This window comes from Chelon labrosus (assembly GCF_963514085.1).
Source record: "Chelon labrosus genome assembly, chromosome: 12".
Lineage (NCBI taxonomy): Eukaryota > Metazoa > Chordata > Actinopteri > Mugiliformes > Mugilidae > Chelon > Chelon labrosus.
In genome coordinates, this window is record NC_140345.1 from 15,298,469 (window position 1) to 15,320,687 (window position 22,219).

Below are 22,219 nucleotides of genomic sequence, written 5' to 3' on the forward strand. Positions count from 1 at the left end.
TACCTAGAAGGATATGAGCGTTGCCTTCCTCGCTCCCCGACTGAAGCTTCCTAAACTAGTGCTCGCACAGGCAGACGCACAAAGTCTGAACCCACTGGAGACACGTAGTTAAAGTTGAACCGGAGGCCAATGAGATTCTGTTGACATTCACCACGCTGGCAGTGTGAGAGCAGGAGAGTCTTCCAGTATCCATCACATCTAACAACAAACTCACACCTGGGTTTGGTGGTTTCTATATTACAGCCAGCTTTAATACCTAACATTATCATTTATTTCAGCTCTGGCAAGTTTCTAGCTCTTTAGTGCATGTTGCTTGTGTTTGTGTGTGTGTTCATCTCTCTATATTTATCACCTGGTTAATTCCCAGCTTTAACATTCATTTAGTCTGGATCTCTCTATCTCTTTGTGCCGGTGTGGCTGGCTTTATTTATTGCCTTATTAGTTTCCCAGAATTACCGCCAGTCTTTGTGCATTTTCATTTTCTCTCTCTTTAATTCAGCGTGACGTTCTGTGGCCACACACGATGTCAAGGGTTTGTGACCGGAGAGATGTGTCACTACACCGACAAGTGACTAGAGAGCGAAACTGATGTCACAAATAAAAGGAGATAAATACAGAGAATACATAGAGCCCATTCAAGCGAACCGACTCATGAGGGATGCTATCATTTCCTTTGAACGCCTCTTAACATTACATCAGTTCTCTCCATTTGAGAGAAAATAGAGCCAAATGTGTATGTCATGGCTAAGAGCAGGAAAGGCTCCAAGAAATTTAAAATGGATGTTGTGGACGTGACGTGAAAGTAATGATGTGGCAAATGTGAAAATGCACAGCTCCGATACGAGCTGCTGTGTCATCTGAAGGGCTGAGTAGGGACAGGGTTAAAGTGAAGCATTTAAAGAGGGGTATTAAAACAAAACAAAATGAAAAGTGGGCTGACAGAGACTGAACTCAGGTAAATGTCCTTCACAAATGCACATCGTCCCGTCTGCCCTTTTCCGTCACCACATGTTCTGTTATTCAGTTTGTTTTGGGCGTTTTCCAACTACTGAATGATTCCTGCTGAGGGGTACCAAAGAAGCAGTCGTGCTCACACATGTTGGATGTGTGTCCAGGGACTCGGGGGCAGATTAGCTCATTTGGACGTATGTCAGTGTGAGTGTGAGCGTGTGTGGTCTCTGTGCTCGCCAGGCGTCTGTCCTTGTACTCTATTAGGAGAGGGGGTCATGGGTGAGTGGAGCTGATTGTATGACAGTGGTTAACATGTGTGTGTGTGCGCGCGTGTGTGGACGTGCTAATGGCCTTTCATTCATTAATGAGAAGGACTTCTTAAGTGCAGAAGTCAATTAGAATAATTAGCGTCCACTTCCCCCCTGATTTTTTTCTTCCTATGACTTCTCTTCCCTTCATCTTCATGGACACTGGACTCTGTTTTATATGAGTCATGCTAACAAGCTTTACTTTTGTCTGTTTTCCACAGAAACAAATTCACTGTGTGTGTAATCTAAAAGGAACTTCTGCAGAAAAGAGCTAAGTTAAAAACAGTCTGCTTGAAACTTACATAAAGTTTCACATGGCATACGCTAACAACCTAAAATGCGATACTGTGAAAGACAACCACCAAACCTTTTTCCATGATTAAAGTTGACAGAGCAGGTTTGGTTTTCTGCATTTTCTTAATTTCTTTGTTGTCTGCATCAAAGGCCTTTTGACCACTCAGAGACATTAGATTGCGGTCTATGCTTGTGGTTCCGGCACATCTATCATGAAACAAACCCGGAAAAAATTGGGACCTCCTTTGTTAGGAGATAAAACTCTCTTACGCTTCTTATCTTCTCCGGATGAGATGGCCCCAGTATTAATTTTTCGACTTCCGAGAAGACGGAAGACACACAAAATCATCCTCGCTGCTTGATGAGTCCCTTATGTCTAGTTTTGCGATGCCACGAACAGAATAATAAAATGTGTGAGACCCAATGTGCTAAGTTTCTATTTACAGATATATGAATTAAAACAGCGGATAGTATTAATACAGACTTGAAGAACAAATGTAAGCGTTAATGCTGTGGATTACGTGCTGCTTTGCACTAAACGAATGTCCCTTTCCCCTTCTTCCTCACCCCTAAATTCACTTCATCTCTTTTTCCTGTTTCATACAATCTATCCTCCTTTTTCTGCCTCCATTCATCCCCTTATTATCTGCCTGTTTCCAATTTATCAGGCCTGCTGTCTAGCAAAATTATCCACATCCCCCTATTTTGAAAACAAGCTCATTCCTTTCTGAAAGGGCTAAACAAATTATACTTTATCACTGCAAAATACAAGGAAGTCGTAGCTCTGTTCTGAATAAATTTCCATGATCCTCCAGTGGCTCATAATAACTAAGTTAGCTGCAGAAAATCCTCCCTACACACTTCGCTGGCCTAATTCCTTTCCTTAAATTGATAAATACACAGCCATGAAAGCATGAATGATATTCAGCCATCAAGGAAGTAGCCTAGTAGCTTGTGCTCAAATAACATGAACCGAAATATGAGGGCAGAGAAAGAAGGGGGCGGGCTGAAAAGCTCTCCATCCTTCAGAATTAATAATTAAGCCAGTATTGTGTTGAATGCTGTCAGAAAAGCATAGTTCAAGCACCACACCCATCTTTAAAGATCTTACAATGTGTGCATGGGGCTAAAAAATAACCAGGTAAGATAAGGGGTGCGTGGTTTTGAAAACAGAAATACATTCAGTTCAACAGTGTGCCAGACAGAGATTAGACGAGGGCAAACAGAACGAAAAGAGTGAGGAAAATCAAACAGAGACAGGTGAAGAAACAAGGCGAAAAGGTAAACAGGCGCTGTAGAGAGAAAGGCGAAGTGCACGGGCCATGTTTTGCTTTCAGCAAACATATAGCAACAGCTCTGTCAGTTCATCTGTGTATTCAGTGAAGTGGAACCGAACAAGACAGTGGATTAGAGATCAGGAGGCCAAGCAGGGAAAGGTCTCCGGTGGAACGACACAAACCTTCTGAAAACAGCTGTCGGATTACCCCTGAAAACCCAGCGGATCCCGCAACACGCTCACGCAGGCCCACAGGTCTACAGATGAATATGAATGCGAGTTACAGCGAGGGCCACTGAGCAAACGACAGGTGTATCAATCTACTTCCCGTCCCTTGGCTCAATAAGCAAACAAAGAAAATCTTGTTTCTGATCTCTTGTGTGCAGTCTGCTATATGCAGCTTAAACAGCCCATGGGTTGATGCTCAGGCTATTACAAGCTTCATGTATGGAGCTGTTGCCATTGAGAGTCTTGTTAGGGCTTTTTTTCCCCTTATTTTAATCCGAATGCTCTTTGCCAGTGTGAAGATTTTCAACAGGAGAGACAAAATGTTGACAGTTAAATCTAACTTTGAGGGTTTGAGGTCAGTTTTTTAACAATTAGCAGCTTTAGTCCTATTTTTTCTTTGTGCTGTGACAATTTAATGGGACTCTTGAATAGAGCTGTCAGTTGATAATGTCAGAAATGATGTGCGTGCCAATACATGCATTTCTTTTTGTGATAAGTTCAGATGCTCAGGGAGTGCGGTTTGTCGGTAGAAACTATTTAAATTAAACTGAATTTTAACGGTGCGCTGTCACAACAACTTTCTGCATCTCTGGCAATAAATGATTCACGATGGCCGCTGTAAGGAAAATGATTTCTTGTACAGTTCTTTTGAGGAGGCGGCTGAAGAAACGTCCTAAATGTATCGCTTTATATGATAATAGGTGGACAAAGGAAAAACAAGAGGAAAGTGAGCCAATTCCTAAGAAACACCTCTTTTTCTCTTGGCATGTTAAACAGGTTTATATTAAATTATGAAGTTAAAAACTGCCTCGTTGAATGCTATCCACATTTTCATCTCAGTTTGGTAGAGGACTCTGCAAGCACACCTACACATGAGGAGATGAGGTGGAAAAGCCCAGACGATATTGATTTAAAACTGACTTTTTTCCTGCTACAACCTGCAGGAAATGGCTTATATGAAAACACTGGGTTCTACACACAACAGCAAGCAGGAGAAATAGACCCAGGCAATTTACCCAGTCTATAATATTATTTTTATTATTTCACTGATGTTCATATTGTGTTAAGCAATTTGTCAAAATCTTACGTATCTACTTGCGTTAAACTATTTGGGAATAAGTGTTCAAGTGTTCAGTTTAGCCTTATTTTGGAGGGGAAGTACTCTTTTGAGTGCTGTTCACTCAGTAATCAGAAAATAAAGGAAAGGGGTTCTCACTGATGTGGTGACTGCAGCTGCTGCTATCCATCCATCTGTATGCCTGTCACTGTCCTCAATGTTAATTCCAGACGCTGAAACACAATCACAGTGGCGGGGGAAATAAAACTTAACTAGAGAGAGATTGAAATGACAGCACACTCTGTCTGATCCCTGGCTGAATAGAGGTCAGCAATAAATCAAGGCAGGCTGGGAGGAACTACTGTTAATGAGAACAGAGAGAGACAAAAAAAGGAAGAGGGTGGAAAAGTTTTCTAAGCTGGAAAAGTGTGTGCGTTAAGATGTGTGCATTTATTCCTGCATTTATTACCCTCCCAGCTGTATCAATAGGTTTGAGTGTGCGTGTTAGCTCCCCTGAGTAGGAGATTACAAAGCAATCCGCCTTGCTTTAATTAATCTGGTCTCTTTCAGGATAGTGTGTAGCCTAGATGTGCATTATTTCTGTTCCCACTGATGCTCAGTGCCTCACAGTCTCAGTCGCTGTACGTCTCTCTCTCTCTTCTCTGGTGGACACCGCAGCCAACAGTGGCTTCCATTGTTGCAGTCACATTTTAAATACCCATTACTCCCCTCCCACACCAGTTAATTCAATTGTCCCCGAGCCACATACTTTTTCCCACAGCTCTGCAGACGGCACTGTGGGCTCACTGCGAGCTGTAAAATGTGGCCAATCACTCCCTCATAGATACCAGGTGCAGTCTGTCTAATCACATCCTTGCATGCCTAATATGCCTGGTCTATGTCCAGATCTGCCCTTGCATGTAAATAGGTGCAATCAGCACCTTTTCTAATCATGTGGTTCAATGCAAACAATTGTATTTCAGCCTACCACATGTTTCACAATCAGTGGATATACACACACAAATGAGTGAATTCAGCTTGATGGCATACAATGCCAGGAGACACAAGGATGGTTGATTTGGTCCCTTTTCAATGTAATCTCTTAAAATTACAAAATAATTTGCACCATTCATATGAATATATAAATAACAGTGACATTACGATGGCTGCTTTATTTTCAAGGTCCTTGTATTTTGTACATCGGCTCACTGTCACACTCTTACGGCTTACTGGGGCACTTGAATAGAACAGAGGCCCCATTGATGTGTTATGAAGCAACACTTTGGCTTTTGCTGGTATGACAAGACTGAAGGTCTGCCCTGAAAATGCCTGTTTTGAAGCCTTAACATCAACAAAGGTGAATGGAGTTGTTAGCCTGACTGTAAGAGTAAATTTATTAAGATGCCTGGAAATAAAAAACATATTCACTGTGCTACTTTCAGCATCCACAGCTAGCAGCATGCACATTTCTGCTTGTTTGATTCTTATTTTGCTTCTCTTCTGCTTCTCTTTTGGATTTTTGGCAGCTTTGACGCTTCTGAGCATATTACTGCCCTCTGCAGGGTAAAATTATTTACTACAGCCGCACTTCAGACTGTGCTTGCTTTCCACAGGAATAGGTTTGATCACTTCCTGGTTTCTAGAGTCAGGCCAAGTTCATAATAACAGAACCAGTGTGTGTTAATAGCATGTAAAAAATAAGAGTTAACGCATTAATTTTTACAACCCTGTGACTATAGTCAAATCGACTTCAGTAATCTATTCATTGTGCAAAACGTTACTTCTTCATCCTAGCATCAAATCATATCTTGATGCTATTGCTAAATAATAAAAGACTGTTTCAATACTGCAACACTATAACCAGAAATGCAGCAACACTGAGATTATAACAGGGACTGACATGTCTTGTGCACTGCTGTGGCACTTTGATGCAGTTAGTGGAAAGTCTCAGAAAGACTTGAGTGCCAGACAAAGCTGGTCTCAGATTAGTTATCCACAGAGCAGGACAGAGTGTGATCGAGGTGTGGAGAGAGGCAGAGGAAAACAGCGCAGTGCAGCCATGAATGTGGATAAAGAAACACCTCCGCACCACAGAATCTGTCAATATATCGGCGGTATTTCATCACACTCAAATGCGTCATTTTGCCTTTTTTACAGTTATTCATTCTTCCTGCTTAAATGGTCTGTGTTATTCCCTTTCACACTTGTCTCATGTGTCATGTGCACACAGACAGACACAGTTCCCCACTATTCCCCAGTAACTGCACCTTGACCCATGATGAAGGTGTAAGATGGGGAGAGAAAAGAGGTAGAGGAGCGAAAAAGAAGAAAGACAGATGGGATTTACGAGGAGCAAAGAGACCTTTGACCAGCCTGCTGTTGTCTGGCAATCAGGCAGGGAACAGGGACTTCAGTAGCAGCTACAGTGGAGACACACTAGAAGCAGTCTCCGTGACATCTATTGTTGTTCCACTTGCTCGTCTATCTCTATTCTTTGCGCGTCTGTTTTAACTCACCAACATGACTCTCCAGAAGTAAATCTGATGTGATTTGTTTTCCAAAGCGAAGAATTGCTCTGTTAAAACTGTTAGTAGATTACGCACTCGTGACCTATAGATCGGTTAATTTAAAAAACTGAATCACTGAAAGAGCAAGATAAACCCAGAAACAAAAATTAAAAGAATGAAAAACAGAACGGTAGTTTGATTTTAATTTAAAAAAAAAAAAAATCTATGAACAAAACAGCCTTTTCCTGTCTGGAGAGGGCTTGAAGTCCCTTCTCATCTTTGTATAATTAAAAACAGATTTTACTGAACATGTTTTCTGTCAGTATTACTGAAATAAACAGGACCTCTCCCAGTCTCCTGGCCACACTTCACACCCCTGTGGTGCTCAGAGACACACCATTTCCATCTGTTTTCTTAGTCTTGATAGTCATTCATTATTGTAAGGAGTAACGATAATTCAAAGCTATATTTATCAAGTGCTTTGTAAATGTTGCAGCCTTTAAATAGACTTTAACTGAACACTCTTTCACCTTCTCAAAAACAATATCCTTGGGCTCAATTGGCAAATATAGTAGGAAGCTAAAACAGAAAAAAATCTGTTGACTCTTTTTTTCCCCAAGTTATGTGACCACTAATCCCACGGTCCTTTCTCATGTTGGGATTAGTGGCTGTCATAACCAGCGGATTAGTGGATAAGTGAGAAGCATAATTTCTCTAAGAGTCTGTCAACATTGGTTTAGCAGTGTCTGAGGCGTACAGTGGCATGTGTATGATGCAACGTGGATGCCTCAGCAAACGATGGCTTACCCTCACTGCCAAATGTTGGCAAAACAAGAATGAGCTAACCCGCCTTTTGGTGCAGCGTACAGGCGGAGTAAGAAGTTTAGATTTTTTAAATGTTGATGGATTATAAATAATTTGAAACATAAAATATGAGAATAACATTCATCAAAGCAAATTTGCCAGCTTGTTTCTCAAACTATACGAGAAGGAATGAACGAAATTGGTGTCTTGAAGCGGAGACGACCACTTAAATGCAAGTGAACAGACTGTTTACAGCTGTCAGCGGGAATAATGTGAGGGACAGGGGCAACCTAGATTATTGGTTCAGATGTAAAACACCAGCATTATGGCTCGTTGACATTCTCAGCGCCCTGACAACAATGGACTTGGGAATGGCCAGTGAGCTGTAATTAGCTGTAATTACAGACCCACTAATCCTTTGTTTACCACCTCCTTCATCAGTGTTGATGGCTTTTCACATCTACCAGTACCCCACTCTCCCTCTCTGAGCCTTCCAATCTTAACCATTAAGCTCCCCATGTCTCTTTATTTAGCAGCAGTGTTACCAGCAGTTACTATAAAGACAAAACGTGAATAGCAACTCACCTGATCTGTGTGTGTGTGTGTGTCTTATTTTGCTATTAAAGGTGTGTTTTGGTGCTTTTTTTCTCTTTATATTCTTTAACCTTAGAGTCCCGTTAAAGGCCATGCTTGTTTGTTTTGTAAGGAGGGAACTTCTTCTTCTTTGGCCTCACAGCCTCTTGCCATTTTGCCAAAAGTGTCAAACTAAGCTGCATCTTCTCTTCTCTTGTCTTCTCTTCTCTTCTCTTCTCTTCTCTCCTCTCCTCATCGTGTACATTCACAGTCTTCCTGGCTCTTTTCAAAACATTACCTTCAGAGTAAAAGCTCATTTGTATTATATGTTGGGCATTTGTGAGCCAAAAGACAGTCCTCAGCCGTCCCTCGACCTTTGTCTGCTGCCTGCAGCAGATGGATGGTTCAAACAGTCAGTCGGACGCAGACAGCAGACAGAAGGCTCTGTCTGGAAAATTGCTTTTTGAAACAAATACCTGTGTGGCTCATTGATAGACAACATGTCTTTTTGTTAATTTTATTTGCGAGACAGCGTTGGCCCGAGCTGCTAACACAAATAGAACAGCCAGAGTGTTTAATGTGCTGTATTTTTATATTGCCTAAAAAAATAAAAAGGTGGCTTGTCAAAAGCTTTGTATGTTTCATTCAATGAGTTGTTCTTGATCAAGCTACTATTTCCCCTTTGGCTTCTCCTATGTGAAGCCTGTATTGGCTGAATTATCTTCACTGACTCACAGTATCACCTCACTCCATAATATGCGTCTTAAATTTTAAACCTGCTATTCTTCTGAGTAAAAGTTTAACATACAAACATTAAACATTTCCTGGACTCAGCATTGTGTTTTTGGGCAAAGTGTCCAACCATATCAGCATGTTCTGGATTATATTTATAGAGAGTAAAATGATTTATCCTGGAACTGTAAGTGTGTATATTAATTTTCAGGCTCTCATACAAGACAGTCTGACAAGATTAGCAGGTATGGACTTACAGTGAATGAACTAACGGATGAGTGCGTTCTGTGTCGCTTAAATTCTGGAGACATTAATCTGTTTACATAGCCACATCGCTGGTGCTTGTCTCTCTTACGAGGACAGAACCAGTCCCTCTAAAGTAAATCATAACATTTGAGTTGAAGAAGGAGTTAGAGCAAGGGTTGTTGTTAGGCAGGAGTTATACTTAGAATAAGTGTCCAGAAAATGAATGTAAGACAAACTGATGCCATCTGAAGTGATGGAAGCAGCGCTCTGTGTCTGTGTGAGAGAAACTGTTTCCATGATATTGAATCATACCCACCTTCGCTGTTACATTCAGGTGGGAGGCCTCAGGTGTAGATTCACACTTAAAACGGCCTTTTAAGTGAAAAGTGAGTCAATATCTCGGTTAAAAATTAAACACAAAGTTCAAAGGCGGCTCTCTCAGCGTGCCATTTTTCTATCACACATTTTACATGTTTGTAGAGAAAGTTAAGAGGAAGAGACGCAGGATGTGTGTTTGAGCCTGGAGGTGGCTTGTGTGTTTGGTTTTGTATTTGTTCTAAATGCAAGAAAATTGGTCTGTTTCTGTTTTTACATGTTTTAAACTGCCTGATGTGTTTTGTTCAATAAAGAAAACCTGAAACTACTTCCTTGTTGAGTACATTTATTGTGTCTTTTTAGAGTGTTGGCTGAGAAACCTGCACATCAGCAGTTCTTTCATGCCCTTTTGTTATGTCTTTTTGCCCTGTGGTCGTGGTCATTTTGAATTTATACAAGTCTTTCTTCTCTCCTCCGTTTCCTTTAGATCAGTTTGTGTGCCACACTGAGGCCATTGCAGATATTGTGATCCTGGTGGACGGCTCCTGGAGTATCGGTCGGCTCAACTTCAGGCTGGTCCGCATGTTTTTGGAAAATCTGGTCAACGCCTTTGATGTTGGCATCGATAAGACGAGGATAGGTGCGTCCCAACTTCTTTCCCTACTGAACCGACACCATGGGTGCCATACGGTTTTTCTGATGTCACCTCAATACAGATATTTTTGTTCAGATCTGTCGAGAAAGGCAGATGTTTCTGTGACAGCTATCGTATCGAGTGTAAGCTGGAGTGAATAATACAGGCAAGTGACAAGTTGTGTATGTAAATGTGTGTTTCTAGGTTTGGCTCAGTATAGCGGTGATCCCAGGATAGAATGGCATCTAAATGCTTTCTCCACCAAAGAAGCAGTTCTTGATGCTGTCAAGAACCTGCCGTACAAAGGAGGAAACACACTCACAGGTGCTCTTGCTGATATTACCTTCCTGTTTGAGGAGTGGATTCTGGTTTAAAAAAAGATTTTTTTGTCCTCTCTTGTCTTTCTGTAAACCCTCGGTACTATGATCACGTACTGCCTCCCACTGTTATGCCATACCTGTTTTATTTTATTTTTTTTTACCTACTTTTATCTATATTCTTTTTTTATCTTCTTTTATTTACCATGCTCCCTCTACCTGCATCTATCTTCTCCCCATGTTTCTATCTTGATCTCTTTCCACAGGCCTTGCGCTGACTTTTATCTTGGAGAATTGTTTCAAGCCAGAAGCGGGCTCACGGGTCGGTATACCGAAGATCGGGATCCTCATCACGGACGGGAAGTCCCAGGATGATGTTATACCACCTGCAGAGAGCCTAAGAAATGCTGGTGTTGAGCTGTTTGCTATTGGTAAGAACAGACGCAGACGCCCCACAAACACTCTCATACAGGAAGAGCAGGCATCTTAACAATTTCCATTAGTAGTAATAATCAAAAACACCTTTGGTATTGATTTTCTAAATACTTGGATGGATATTGATTTATTTATCTATTTATACATGGATGTATAAATAAATAAAGAAGCAAATGAGTCAAATAATGAATTAATCTGCCATTGAATGAATCACAAATAATGGATTAATTAATAGAATATCACATATATTTCTATTTTAATTTGCTTCCCTGCTTATTTACTTTTGCACTAATTCTTGTACTTATTTACTTTCCCATTTAATTGTCCATTTTATTTATTAATTGATTTTTATTTGTTAGTACTTGTTCAAGTATTTGATTTCCCTCACATTTTCTTTATGCATTTCTGCTTAATTTTGCACACAGACATTCAACTCTGCTTTGACCTGCAGACCTCTTGCGCTCTTGTGCGTCTATGTAAAATGACATTCTGACAGTCAGGTGCCGTTCCCACCTGTTTTGCTGATGGTTGTATATGTGTCCTTACCTCCCTCCCCAGGTGTGAAGAATGCTGATGAGTCCGAGTTGCGCTCCATCGCCTCGGACCCGGACTACAGTCACGTCTACAATGTGGCGGACTTCAACATCATGAGCTCTATCATAGAGGGCCTCACCAAAACAGTGTGTGAACAAGTGGAGCAACAAGACAAAGACATCAAGCTGAGTAAGAAGATAATAAGACGTAGAGATGGGAAACCGTTTTTGTGTTCTTACTGTATATGCAAAGCAAAATACTAACCACAGTGTTACGCCACCTCTGCACCTCCACTGGCCTTGCAGTGGAAGTGCTTGTGCTTGATTACCTTAATCAGCCATGCCTGAGAAGGTGTGAATAAGGGGCGTTGTTGAAGAGGCCTGAGACGACCACTTTTCAGAAGCTCACCATGTCTCACCTGTTGCCGTTTTGTTTTGTTTTTAATGAAATAAACCCTTTGTTTTTGTAACTTCGTCGCGAGCCTCCACTTTATGTTGCAGCCCTCGAGCCGAGCCGTAACATAAACGGGGGCTCGTCCGGGATCAAGGTAGATAATTGGAAAGTGTGTGCATGTGCTCCAGTGTTCACGGTGGTTGGTGTACGGTTGTCTTTTGTCTAGTCTACACATTAAGTTAAACATAACTTCTGTCTAGCTTGGCTGTTTTCAGTTATTCCATCGGGCACTCGTTTGTTATTTTAGTTTGTTATTTTTGGAGCGAATCCTGGGTGGAGATAATTCTCTGGTGTGGGCGTACGCGGTTTCGGCTGCTGTGTTTCAGCCTTTTAAAGTCGCCTCGAGCCCATCTGCAATATTAATTATACAAAATAAACTAAATTCAAAGGAAATATTGGAAGTAGTCAAGTCAGCAACGTGCAGTGTAATCGCTTAAAAAAAAGAAAAAAATCATTAAAAGATTAAATGATAAAAAGGCTGCTTTCAGACTGCATATATAATTGATTTCTTTCTCATATCAGATCCATTGAATAGACTGTCCACACTGTTAATTGTGATCAGATCAGATTTGTGAGTCTAGGGGTTGAAATCTGATTTGAGAGCGCACCTGGACTAAGATGCATCTGTAGAAATCAGATTGTTTCACAGCAGAGCTGATAGATTTCCTGTATTTTTTACTGGCTACACTTCCTACAATAAACCTTCAAATATAAAAGCTATGTTTTGTTTGGTTTTAATCAAATCTTGTGTATTCATCTTAGGTAAAGCTTAAACTGCCTGAGATGGACGAATTAAGTGCAAAGGTTATAGGAATGTGGTTTCGTATTGCAAAAACATTGGAATTTTACTATATGAAATGTTGTAAAATATGGATCATGCTCCTCTTTCTCATTCTTTCCTTCCATCCATCTATGTGCATATGCAGAATGGAAAAAACACGAAACATGATATCTTTAAAGGGACGCCATGAATCCAGGCAACATGTTTAGATTATATTTCAATAAAATCTCATTTACTCTGATCCTCACTGCATTTGACATTTGTACTTTCTCGCTGGCAGAATTTCTAATCTGACGTTGCCTTTCCTTTCCTTGGCTTTTCCTATCCTTTACTTTTTCCAGAGCATATACCAGAGACAACGGGAGCGCCGCTCGACCTGGTCACGTCGGATGTCACGGCCCGAAGCTTTCGGGTCTCATGGAGCCACGCCCCTGGAAAGGTGGAGAAATACAGAGTGGTTTATTATCCCGCTCAAGGAGGAGAACCACAGGAGGTAAAACACTTTGCTGAGAACAATGTTTACTGCGCTAAAATGTTTTACCAAGCTAAATAGTGAAAGCTGAACAGTGAACAGCCACTACAAAGTTATTTATTAGCGCATAAAATTAAGGAATGTCAAGCACACACATGAAATAAATGTTCAGTGTTATCTAAAAGCTATCCAGGGCTAAAAAAAAAAAAAAATACTGCAGTGAACAGGAGGAGAGAAAGGTGAGTACAATTTTCCATTATATTTACGACACCAGTGAGAGTTCGGGCAGGTTTATAGTTTGAAATCAGTTTTTCCTTGAGACGCCGGTGGTATCATTCATCCGAAGCTCTCGCTCTCATCCCTCCATTCACAAGGCAAGGCAAGGCAAGGCATTTTTATTTATATAGCGCATTTCATACCAAGAGGCAACTCAATGTGCTTTACATAAAAACAGAACAAATTAGAACACACAGTTAAAAGCAAGAACAAAGAAAAAGAAAAAAGAAAAAAGAAAAAAAAAAGAAAAAGAAAAGTGTATTATATATATATACATATATTAAAACGATTAAGAGGACTTACAGTGTAAATCCAAGATTACGATTTAAAATGATTTAAAAGGGCTCAGCCATATGCACATGAAAAAAGAAATGTTTTTAACCTGGATTTAAAAGTGCTTACAGTTGGGGCTGATTTCAGCTCTGCTGGTAGTTTGTTCCATTTGTGTGCAGCGCAACAGCTAAATGCTGCTTCACCGTGTTTGGTTTTAACTCTGTGCTCCACTATCTGACCTGAGTCAGTCGATCTCAGAGCTCGACTGGGTTTATACATTGCTAACATGTCATTCATGTATTCTGGACCTAAACCATTCAGTGATTTGTAAACCAGTAGCAGAACTTTAAAATCTATTCTGTAGCTGACTGGGAGCCAATGTAAAGACTTAAGAACTGGGGTGATATGCTCTGATTTCTTTGTTCTGGTTAAAACTCGAGCTGCAGCGTTCTGGATGAGCTGCAGCTGTTTGATACTTTTTTGGGGGAGTCCAGTCAGAAGACCGTTACAGTAGTCAAGTCTATTGGAAATGAAAGCATGAATCAGCTTCTCCTGATCTGTTTGCGACATGAAGCCCTTAATTCTGGATATGTTCTTAAGTTGATAAAAGGCTGTTTTGGTGATTGATTTGATATGACTGTTAAAGGTCAGATCTGAGTCTATCAGCACGCCAAGGTTTCGGACCTGGTCTTTAGTTTCTAGAGACAGTGACTCAAGGTGTTTACTGACAGTAACCCTCTTCTCTTTATTGCCAAAAACAATGACCTCAGTTTTTTCTTGATTTAACTGCAGGAAGTTTTGGTTCATCCAATTTTTGACTTTCTCTAAACAGTGACACAATGACTCTATTTGACTGCAGTCATCTGGAGACAATGCAAGATATATCTGTGTGTCATCTGCATAACTATGATAGTTGACATTTGAATTCTGGATAATTTGACCCAAAGGCAACATATATAGGCTGAACAGAAGGGGTCCAAGAACTGACCCCTGAGGAACTCCATATGTCATAGCCACTGAATCGGATTGATAGCTTCCAATGGTCACAAAATAACTCCGCTCCTCCAAGTAGGACCTGAACCAATCTAGTACTGTTCCGCTGAGTCCTGCCCAGGTTTCCAACCTGTTCAGCAGTATACTGTGGTCTACAGTGTCGAAAGCAGCACTGAGATCCAACAGGACTAGAACTGACACCTTGCCTGAGTCAGTGTTCAACCTTATATCATTCAACACTCTAATGAGAGCTGTTTCTGTACTGTGGTGAGGTCGAAAGCCTGATTGAAATTTATCAAAGAGTCCACTGGAGTTTAAAAAGTTGCTAAGTTGATTAAAAACCACTTTCTCAATGATCTTGGCTATAAAAGGGAGATTTGAGATAGGTCTGTAGTTGGTTAACATGGAAGCATCCAGCGTTCTCTTTTTTAAGAGTGGTTTGATGGCAGCTACTTTTAGGGCTTTAGGAAACGCGCCTGATTGAAGTGAGCAATTTATTATTTGCTGCAGATCTGTTTGGACAGAGCTTACAATAGTTTTAAAAAAGTCAGATGGCATTGTGTCAAGACAGTATGTCGATGGTTTAAGATGCTGAACTGTGTGCTCTATGGTTTTTTGGTCAATTGTATTAAATTCTGACATCCTAGCTGATTTATTCCTAGGTGGTTTTAAGGATGGTGTCATTTTATTATTTCGACGATTTGTGTCGATATTTTGTCTTATAGATGTGATTTTTTCATTGAAAAAGCAAGCAAATTCATTGCATTTTTCTGTGGAAGAAAGTTCTGAAACTATCTCTTTTGGGGGGGTTGTAAGCTTATCAACCAAAGCAAACAGAGTGCGAGTGTTGTTGATATTCTTATTAATCATTTCAGATAAGTGTTGCTGTCTAGCCTTGAGTAACCCGTGGTTAAAATTAAAAATACTTTGTTTGTAGAGGTCATGGTGAATTTGAAGTTTAGTTTTTCTCCATTTACGCTCAGCTTTCCTGCATTCTGTTTTCAAAGCCTTCACCATCATAGTGTTCCTCCATGGTGTTCTCTGTCTGCTCAAGATCATCTTAGTTTTAATAGGTGCAACAGTATCCATGACATTTGAGATTTTCAAGTTGAAATTATCCAAGAGTTCATCAACTGTCTCTGCACTCACGGCTGGTGACATAGCTATAGCCTCCATAAACTTAGCACTGGTATTCTCATTTATGTACCTTTTTCTAACAGACAAAGAGGTTAACTGAGTGTTTGGAGTTATCTGTAAGTCAAAGAACACACAGAAATGATCTGAAAGAGCCAAGTCCTTAATATCAACAGAAGAAATGTCAACACCTTTGGAGATAACCAGATCCAGAGTGTGGCCTCGAGTGTGTGTGGGCCCTTTCACATGTTGGGAGAGGCCAAAAGTGTCCAGTAGAGAACAAAGTTCTTTGGCATTTGTGTCCATGTTATTGTCTATGTGAATATTAAAATCCCCCGTTATGATAAAAAAGTTGTAGTCCGTGCAGATAACTGACAGCAGTTCAGCAAACTCATCAAAGAATTTTCCTGGGTATTTTGGTGGTCTATAAATGATTAGAAAAATAACTTTTGGATCCCCCTTTACTAAAAAACAGAGATATTCAAAAGAGCTAAAATCACCAAATAAAGTTTCCTTGCACTGAAATACTGATTTAAAAATGGCAGCAACTCCACCTCCCTTCTTACCACTTCGACACTTATTCATAAAACTGAAATTTGCTGGTGCTGCTTCATTTAGAATGGTAGTACAGCTACATTCAGTCAGCCATGTTTCACTAAGAAGTAAAAAGTCTAGATTATAGGTTAAAATGGAGTCATTTACTAACAGAGATTTGTTGGCTAGTGATCTGATATTGAGTAGGGCTAACCTTGTGGAGATAACAGGAGACACTGGTGAGTTTCGGGGTTGACAGGCTATACTCAATAGATTGGTAGATTTAATTGAACCCTTTTTATTTCTCCACAGTTTAACTACTTTTCTGTTACCCGTCATCACAGGGATTGAGAAGACTGTCTGAACTCCATAGGGCCCTGACTGTTCCTGGGGAAGAACATAGTTGATATCAGTATTGCAGCCTGGACCCGGCACATATCAGTCAGATTCACAGATATGGTTCAGAGGAGGTGGGGGGGCTCGGTGACTTTTGGTCGAGGGTTTTTTCGGAGGTGGTGGAGTGGGAGGGGCTGGACGATGGGGGAGGTTAATGGGGGAAAATATGGGATTTTGGCGTGGTGTTAATTGGATTCCAATATTGACAAGGCTCTTCATCCTGTCGGTGAAATCCAGAAGTGGGGAGTCCAGACTGAGTGGGGAGAGTTGGGGGCTGGGTGGGGTCTGGGGGGATGAAGGTTGGGAGTCTCCTGTTGGGGCTGGGGGAGACTCCACTTGTTGGGCTGTTGGGGCTGGGGGAGGCTCCACTTGTTGTGCTGTTGGGGTTGGGGAAAACTCCTCTTGTTGGGGGGAAGATGATGATGTTGCAGGTTCTTTCTGGATCCGCTGTCCTCCGTGGTCAGTCATTATCGCAGTGCCTTCGCATGAGCGCCGTCTTATCTGTTGTTTTGGCTTGTCTTGCCTCTTGTCCTTGACAAGGGCTGTTGGTGTCTGACGCAGAGAATAAAAAATGTTGGAGCTTAGCAGCTGTACTCCTGACTTGTTAAGGCAAACTCCATCTGCCTTAAAGAGGTGCCTGCGTCCCCAAAAAATGTTGAAATTGTCAATAAAGTTCATTGATTGAGCGGCACAGGTGTCTTTGAGCCATCTGTTTAGCATCATCAGCCTGCTGAAACTCTCATCTCCTCGCCGAACTGTCGGTAGGGGTCCACTGAAAAGCACCTCAGTGTTTAAACACTGAACTTTGTTCATCAGATCAATAAAGTCTTGTTTTAATACCTCCGATTGTTGCTTCACAACATCAAGGGCTCCTGTGTGTATGATGAGAGATTTCAGTGTCGGATGCTCAGCAGCAATGTTTAGGATCTTCCTTGAGATATCAGACACCATGTCGTTGGTAAAACAGAGTACTTTGGTGTTTTTTTTGGTGCAAAATTGTTTTATTTCATTCACAGCTCCGTCACCCACTATCAGAGTTTGAGGCCCAGTGGTTAGCTCTTTCGGTAGCCTTTTAGCATAAGATTTAGCTTCATACCTTTCTCTGGTGCTGGGAGATGAGCCTTTTTTTGGGGAGTCAGGGTTATGTGAAAGTGGAGCAAATCTGTTCTCTAGTAGAATCCCTGTGTCTTGAGACAATTTGCTCTTCGTTTTAGTAGTAGCCTTGGTCCATGGCTGCTTTCTCCTTGGTACTGGCGTTGAAGAGACATTCCTGTGTGATGGCAGTGCAGGCCACTCGGTGTCATCATGAGTCTCCGGGTGCTGGGTTCTGCCTGATAACCGTCTTCCCATATCTGAGGGAGGCGATTTGTAGTGTTTTGGCTTTACACCAAGAGAGTTCCAGGGAGGACAGGTTGCTTTACTGCCATTTACACCTGGCTCCTGCCGCGTCGTGGTGGTGCCAGTTAGCTTTCTGTTAGCCTGTTCCCTTTCATTGTTTAGGGATATCGGTAGAGTAGTTTCATTCCCATAATGTCCATTAATCTCCACATTCACTTCGAGCCGATGAATTTTTGTTTCCAGTACTGCTATCTTCTGGAGCAGTTTGTGATAGTCATCCATGGAAAAGGGAGGCATCTTGAGCAGTAGCCTGGCTCGGTTTGCTTAGCTTAGCCCCTCGATCCCAATCACTGCAGCTGGTATAGGTGTCCTTGTAGGCCACGCTCACGAAGTAAAACAGTTTTAAAATAACAGTGGTAGCTTTCAGGAACTTTCAAAAATAAAACTCCAAGTGATATATGGGTGTCCAGGATCCACTTTCCATAAGTTTATAAGCAGAAGGAATCGATTGCAGTGGGAAAAGATAGATAAAAGCAATAAAAGCGGAGAGCAAAGGAGTGAAGCGTCTGGCTTGCAACAGAGCGACCTTCACAAAAGCGGAGAGCAAAGGAGTGAAGCGTCTGGCTTGCAACAGAGCGACCTTCACAAGTCCCCAGAACATCCGTGCAGGTTATGAAGCCTCACTAGAAATGATACTGTGGTCGATCCAGGCACCTGCTTAATTTTTCCAGAACATTTGACCACGGAAACCATTAAATCTTTTGCCTAGCTGGGTTTACAAGGACCAGATGTCCTACAGCAGAATGTGAGGAGACCTTTCCAGCTGGCTGAGCCCGGACCTAATCTCTATCACAACTGTCATCCTCTCAGTTCAGAATGAAAAAATATTCTTTAGCCTTAGACGCTTGTGCTTCATCCCATTCAATAAATCGATTGTGTTTCCTCCCTCCTTTCCCATTTCAATCTCTTCCTTGCCTTCTTCTCCCTTTCATCTCTTGTCATTCATTGTTTCCATTTTCCACACTATTCGTCGTCCCCCTACCCCTTCCCCCCCCCCTTTTTTTTCTATTTATTTCTTCACTTTTGTCCCTTCCATCCATCTTTCAACATCCCCTCTTCTTCCCCCCGACCCACCCCTCTGCACCCCAGGCTGTAGTGGAAGGCAGTGAGACTTCTGTGGTGCTGCAGCATCTTAGCTCTCTCACTGAGTACCAGCTGGCCGTGTTTGCTGTGTACGCAAGCGAGGCAAGCGAAGCTCTGAGAGGATCAGAAACAACCCGTAAGTTTATTCTTAGACACAAACACACATGCAGAAATGTTCTGACAAAAAAAAAAAAACACACCAAAGCATCAGTCAACATTTGAAAGCACAAGTTAATAACAATGGCTAAAACCTTTGACAGCACCAGAAGCCAGACATATTGAAAATATCGCACTCAGATAAAGAGGTCTGCTAAATCAACACCAATTCAAAAGGCTTGGTTTTTAACATTTGCTGTATATGCAGGAATGTATGTGAGTCCTCGTTCATTGAAATGTGCTGTGTTTGTCTGTGTGTGGTCGTGCATGTATGTAGTGGCTCTTCCCGCAGTGACCGGCCTCCAGCTGTTTGATGTGACTCACAGCAGCATGAAAGCGAGATGGGACAGTGTTGACGGAGTCTCTGGCTACATGCTACTATATGCGCCTCTTTCTGACGAAGGAGACTTAGATGAGAAGGAGGTACATGCAGTAAAGAAAGAAAAACAACACAAATGCGAGCTGATAAATGTTGTTTAGTTTGAAGCTTTAAACAGCAATTTGTGAAAGGGGAAACTCAAAGTCCCGTTGCAAATGCTGAAACGAGAGCATTTTCTCATATTTGTCCCCAGGTCAAAGTATCAGATGCCGTTACAGAGCTGGAGCTGGATGGATTGATTCCTTACACTGAATACACTGTCAGTGTTTATGGCATGTTTGGAGAAGAAGCCAGTGATCCCATCACGGACCAGGAAACCACGTGTGAGTAACAGACACATACAGTTTTTAGCTTTCAACTGATTTAAAACCTTAATATAAATATTAGAGTGGCTATCTCGATGAGCTCAGTCCTACACTGTTAGAAATTCCTGTTAATTTACAGCAGAATTCCAACAGTATTAACCTGTTATTTTTGAATACATCACTCTACTGTTAATACAAACAAAAAACTCTGAAATGTTGGTGATTTACTGTTCTTTTAACAGGACTATACTGTTTTCCTAAAATACAGCATTTTACCGCTAATCATTCATCCAAACCTTCTAAATCACGGTATCATGATGTATTTTTTGGATTCTGGGAAATTTAACCCGAACTACACATGGGAAGCTGGATCTGTTCGTTCGGCACAGTGGCGAGGTGGTTAGCACTGATGCCTCGCAGCGAATCCACGGGCCGACTGGGCCTTTCTGTGTGTAGCTTGCATGTTCTCCCTGTGTCTGCATGGGTTCTCTCCAGCCTCCGCCTTCCTCATGCTGGTTAGGTTAATTGGTGATTCTAAATTGGCTGTAGGTGTGAGTCTGTCTCTCTATGTTAGCCCTGTCCAGGGTGCACACCGCCTCTCGCCAAATGACAGCTGGGATAGGCTCCAGCAGACCCTGCGACCCTTCACAGTTTGTAGATTTTGTGAAGACTGATAATGTATTTTTAAACAAACCAGTACTGACTGTAAAGTATTGTGAAAGTAATCTTAACAAACAGTAAATGTTGTATTTTTCAATAACAGCACAAAACTGTAAAATGACAGTAAAAATATGTTGATTTTACAGTAACATAATAGCAACCCTGCTGCCAGTTCTTTACCGTTTTTATACAGGAAAGTAAAAAAAAAAAAACAGTCCCATTCTGTATTTTCCAATAACAGTACAAAACTGTAAATTTTAGTGACAGTAAAAAAAATTTAATTTTACAGTAACATAATGGCAACCCTGCTGCCAGTTCTTTACTGTTATTTGTATAACAGCTCATTGTGGTTGCTCCTTGTTTCATTACATTCTACAATATTTCAAACTATCACTCAGAAAGTATAACATTCACTGACAAAACATTGGATTTCCTGTATAATAATAATAATAAAAGACAATAATAAAGGACAGCTTGGTGTTTTTCTAGTTTAATTATTTTAATATGAGGCTGCGGCAGAGAGTTCCTACTCCTGCAGCCTTGCATGAAAAGTATTGAAGGTATCTGGAGGGGACAAAGCTTTCTGCTGTTCTGTTTATTATATTTATAAGAAGCAAGTTAATGCTTCGCTTGTGTGAAAGAAATACCTCAAACAAACTTGTTAAAATAGTGTAATCTTGCTACTTGTGAATCCTGTGGTAAATATCATCTCTCAACTCTGTTCATGAGTCTCAAATTGCTTGTGTGACTTTGTCTGCTGTAACTAGCTACACCCCAAACCCCAAATTATTGGCCATTGTCCGCAGAGGCTAAATCGTCAATAGCCGATGGATTCACAGAAGTGAGGATTGGACAAAATGTCCTCTCGTCAAAAATGTAATCACTCCCAAACGCTAAAACTCCAACTTGAACAAACCAGACTCGGAACTTTCTCTCTCTCCCTCCAGTGCCACTGAGTCCTCCCAGCAACCTCCAGTTCTCTGACATCACTCACAACTCCGCCCACATCAGCTGGGACCCCGCGCCCAGCGGGGTCAGAGGTTACCGCATAATGTGGGTCAAGACAGACGGACTCGTCACGGAGGAGGTGGGTGGGTGTGTGGCATGCATGACTCTGAGTTCTAGGTCCTAATGATTCATTTGACAGCATCTGTGTCCAAGATCGGATCTGTATGTAGATGAGATTGGAAAAATTAAAAGAGAAGGGAAGGAACAGACAAAAAGAGATGAATTATGGGGACTGTGAAAGACTACTGAAAACTGGTACAATCTTACTTGGAAAATATACATAGTAACTGTGTGTGTGTGTGTGTTTGAGTGTGTTCATTCACATTAGCACAAGCTTGCATCAGTACATGTTGCTGTTAGAAGATTGTTGTTCTGGAAAGGCTGCTCAGGTTACATGGATTGAACTTCAAATTGCCTCTAAACAATAAGAACCAGAACAAATCACTACACTGAGTCATTTAACCTCATCGTCAGTGAACTATTCATTGTTGGTATATATGTAACGGTGAGTTTACCTGTGGATCCATGATGTTCCTGTACGTATGTCCTGTAGGTGGATGTGGGTCCAGTGAGCTCTTACGACCTCAACGACCTGACGTCTCTGATGGAGTACTCGGTAGCCATCTTCGCCCTGTACGACGAGGGCCGATCAGAGCCGCTCAATGATGGGTTCACTACCAGTAAGAAACTGTGCTGCAGCAATGATA

The 22,219-nt window shown here is 41.4% G+C and overlaps 1 protein-coding gene across 1 annotated transcript in view; it reads left to right on the forward strand.

Moving 5' to 3' along the window:
- The window catches only part of col14a1a (collagen, type XIV, alpha 1a), a 125,901-nt gene that overhangs the window by 24,218 nt on the left and 79,464 nt on the right, over positions 1-22,219 (forward strand). The window contains exons 6-15 of the mRNA XM_084556795.1: positions 9,779-9,931; positions 10,130-10,249; positions 10,509-10,673; positions 11,236-11,400; positions 12,787-12,938; positions 19,011-19,140; positions 19,438-19,583; positions 19,733-19,862; positions 21,452-21,591; positions 22,066-22,192. Coding sequence (XP_084412921.1) covers positions 9,779-9,931; positions 10,130-10,249; positions 10,509-10,673; positions 11,236-11,400; positions 12,787-12,938; positions 19,011-19,140; positions 19,438-19,583; positions 19,733-19,862; positions 21,452-21,591; positions 22,066-22,192 — 1,428 coding nt within the window. The remainder of the gene's footprint in view (positions 1-9,778; positions 9,932-10,129; positions 10,250-10,508; positions 10,674-11,235; positions 11,401-12,786; positions 12,939-19,010; positions 19,141-19,437; positions 19,584-19,732; positions 19,863-21,451; positions 21,592-22,065; positions 22,193-22,219) is intronic.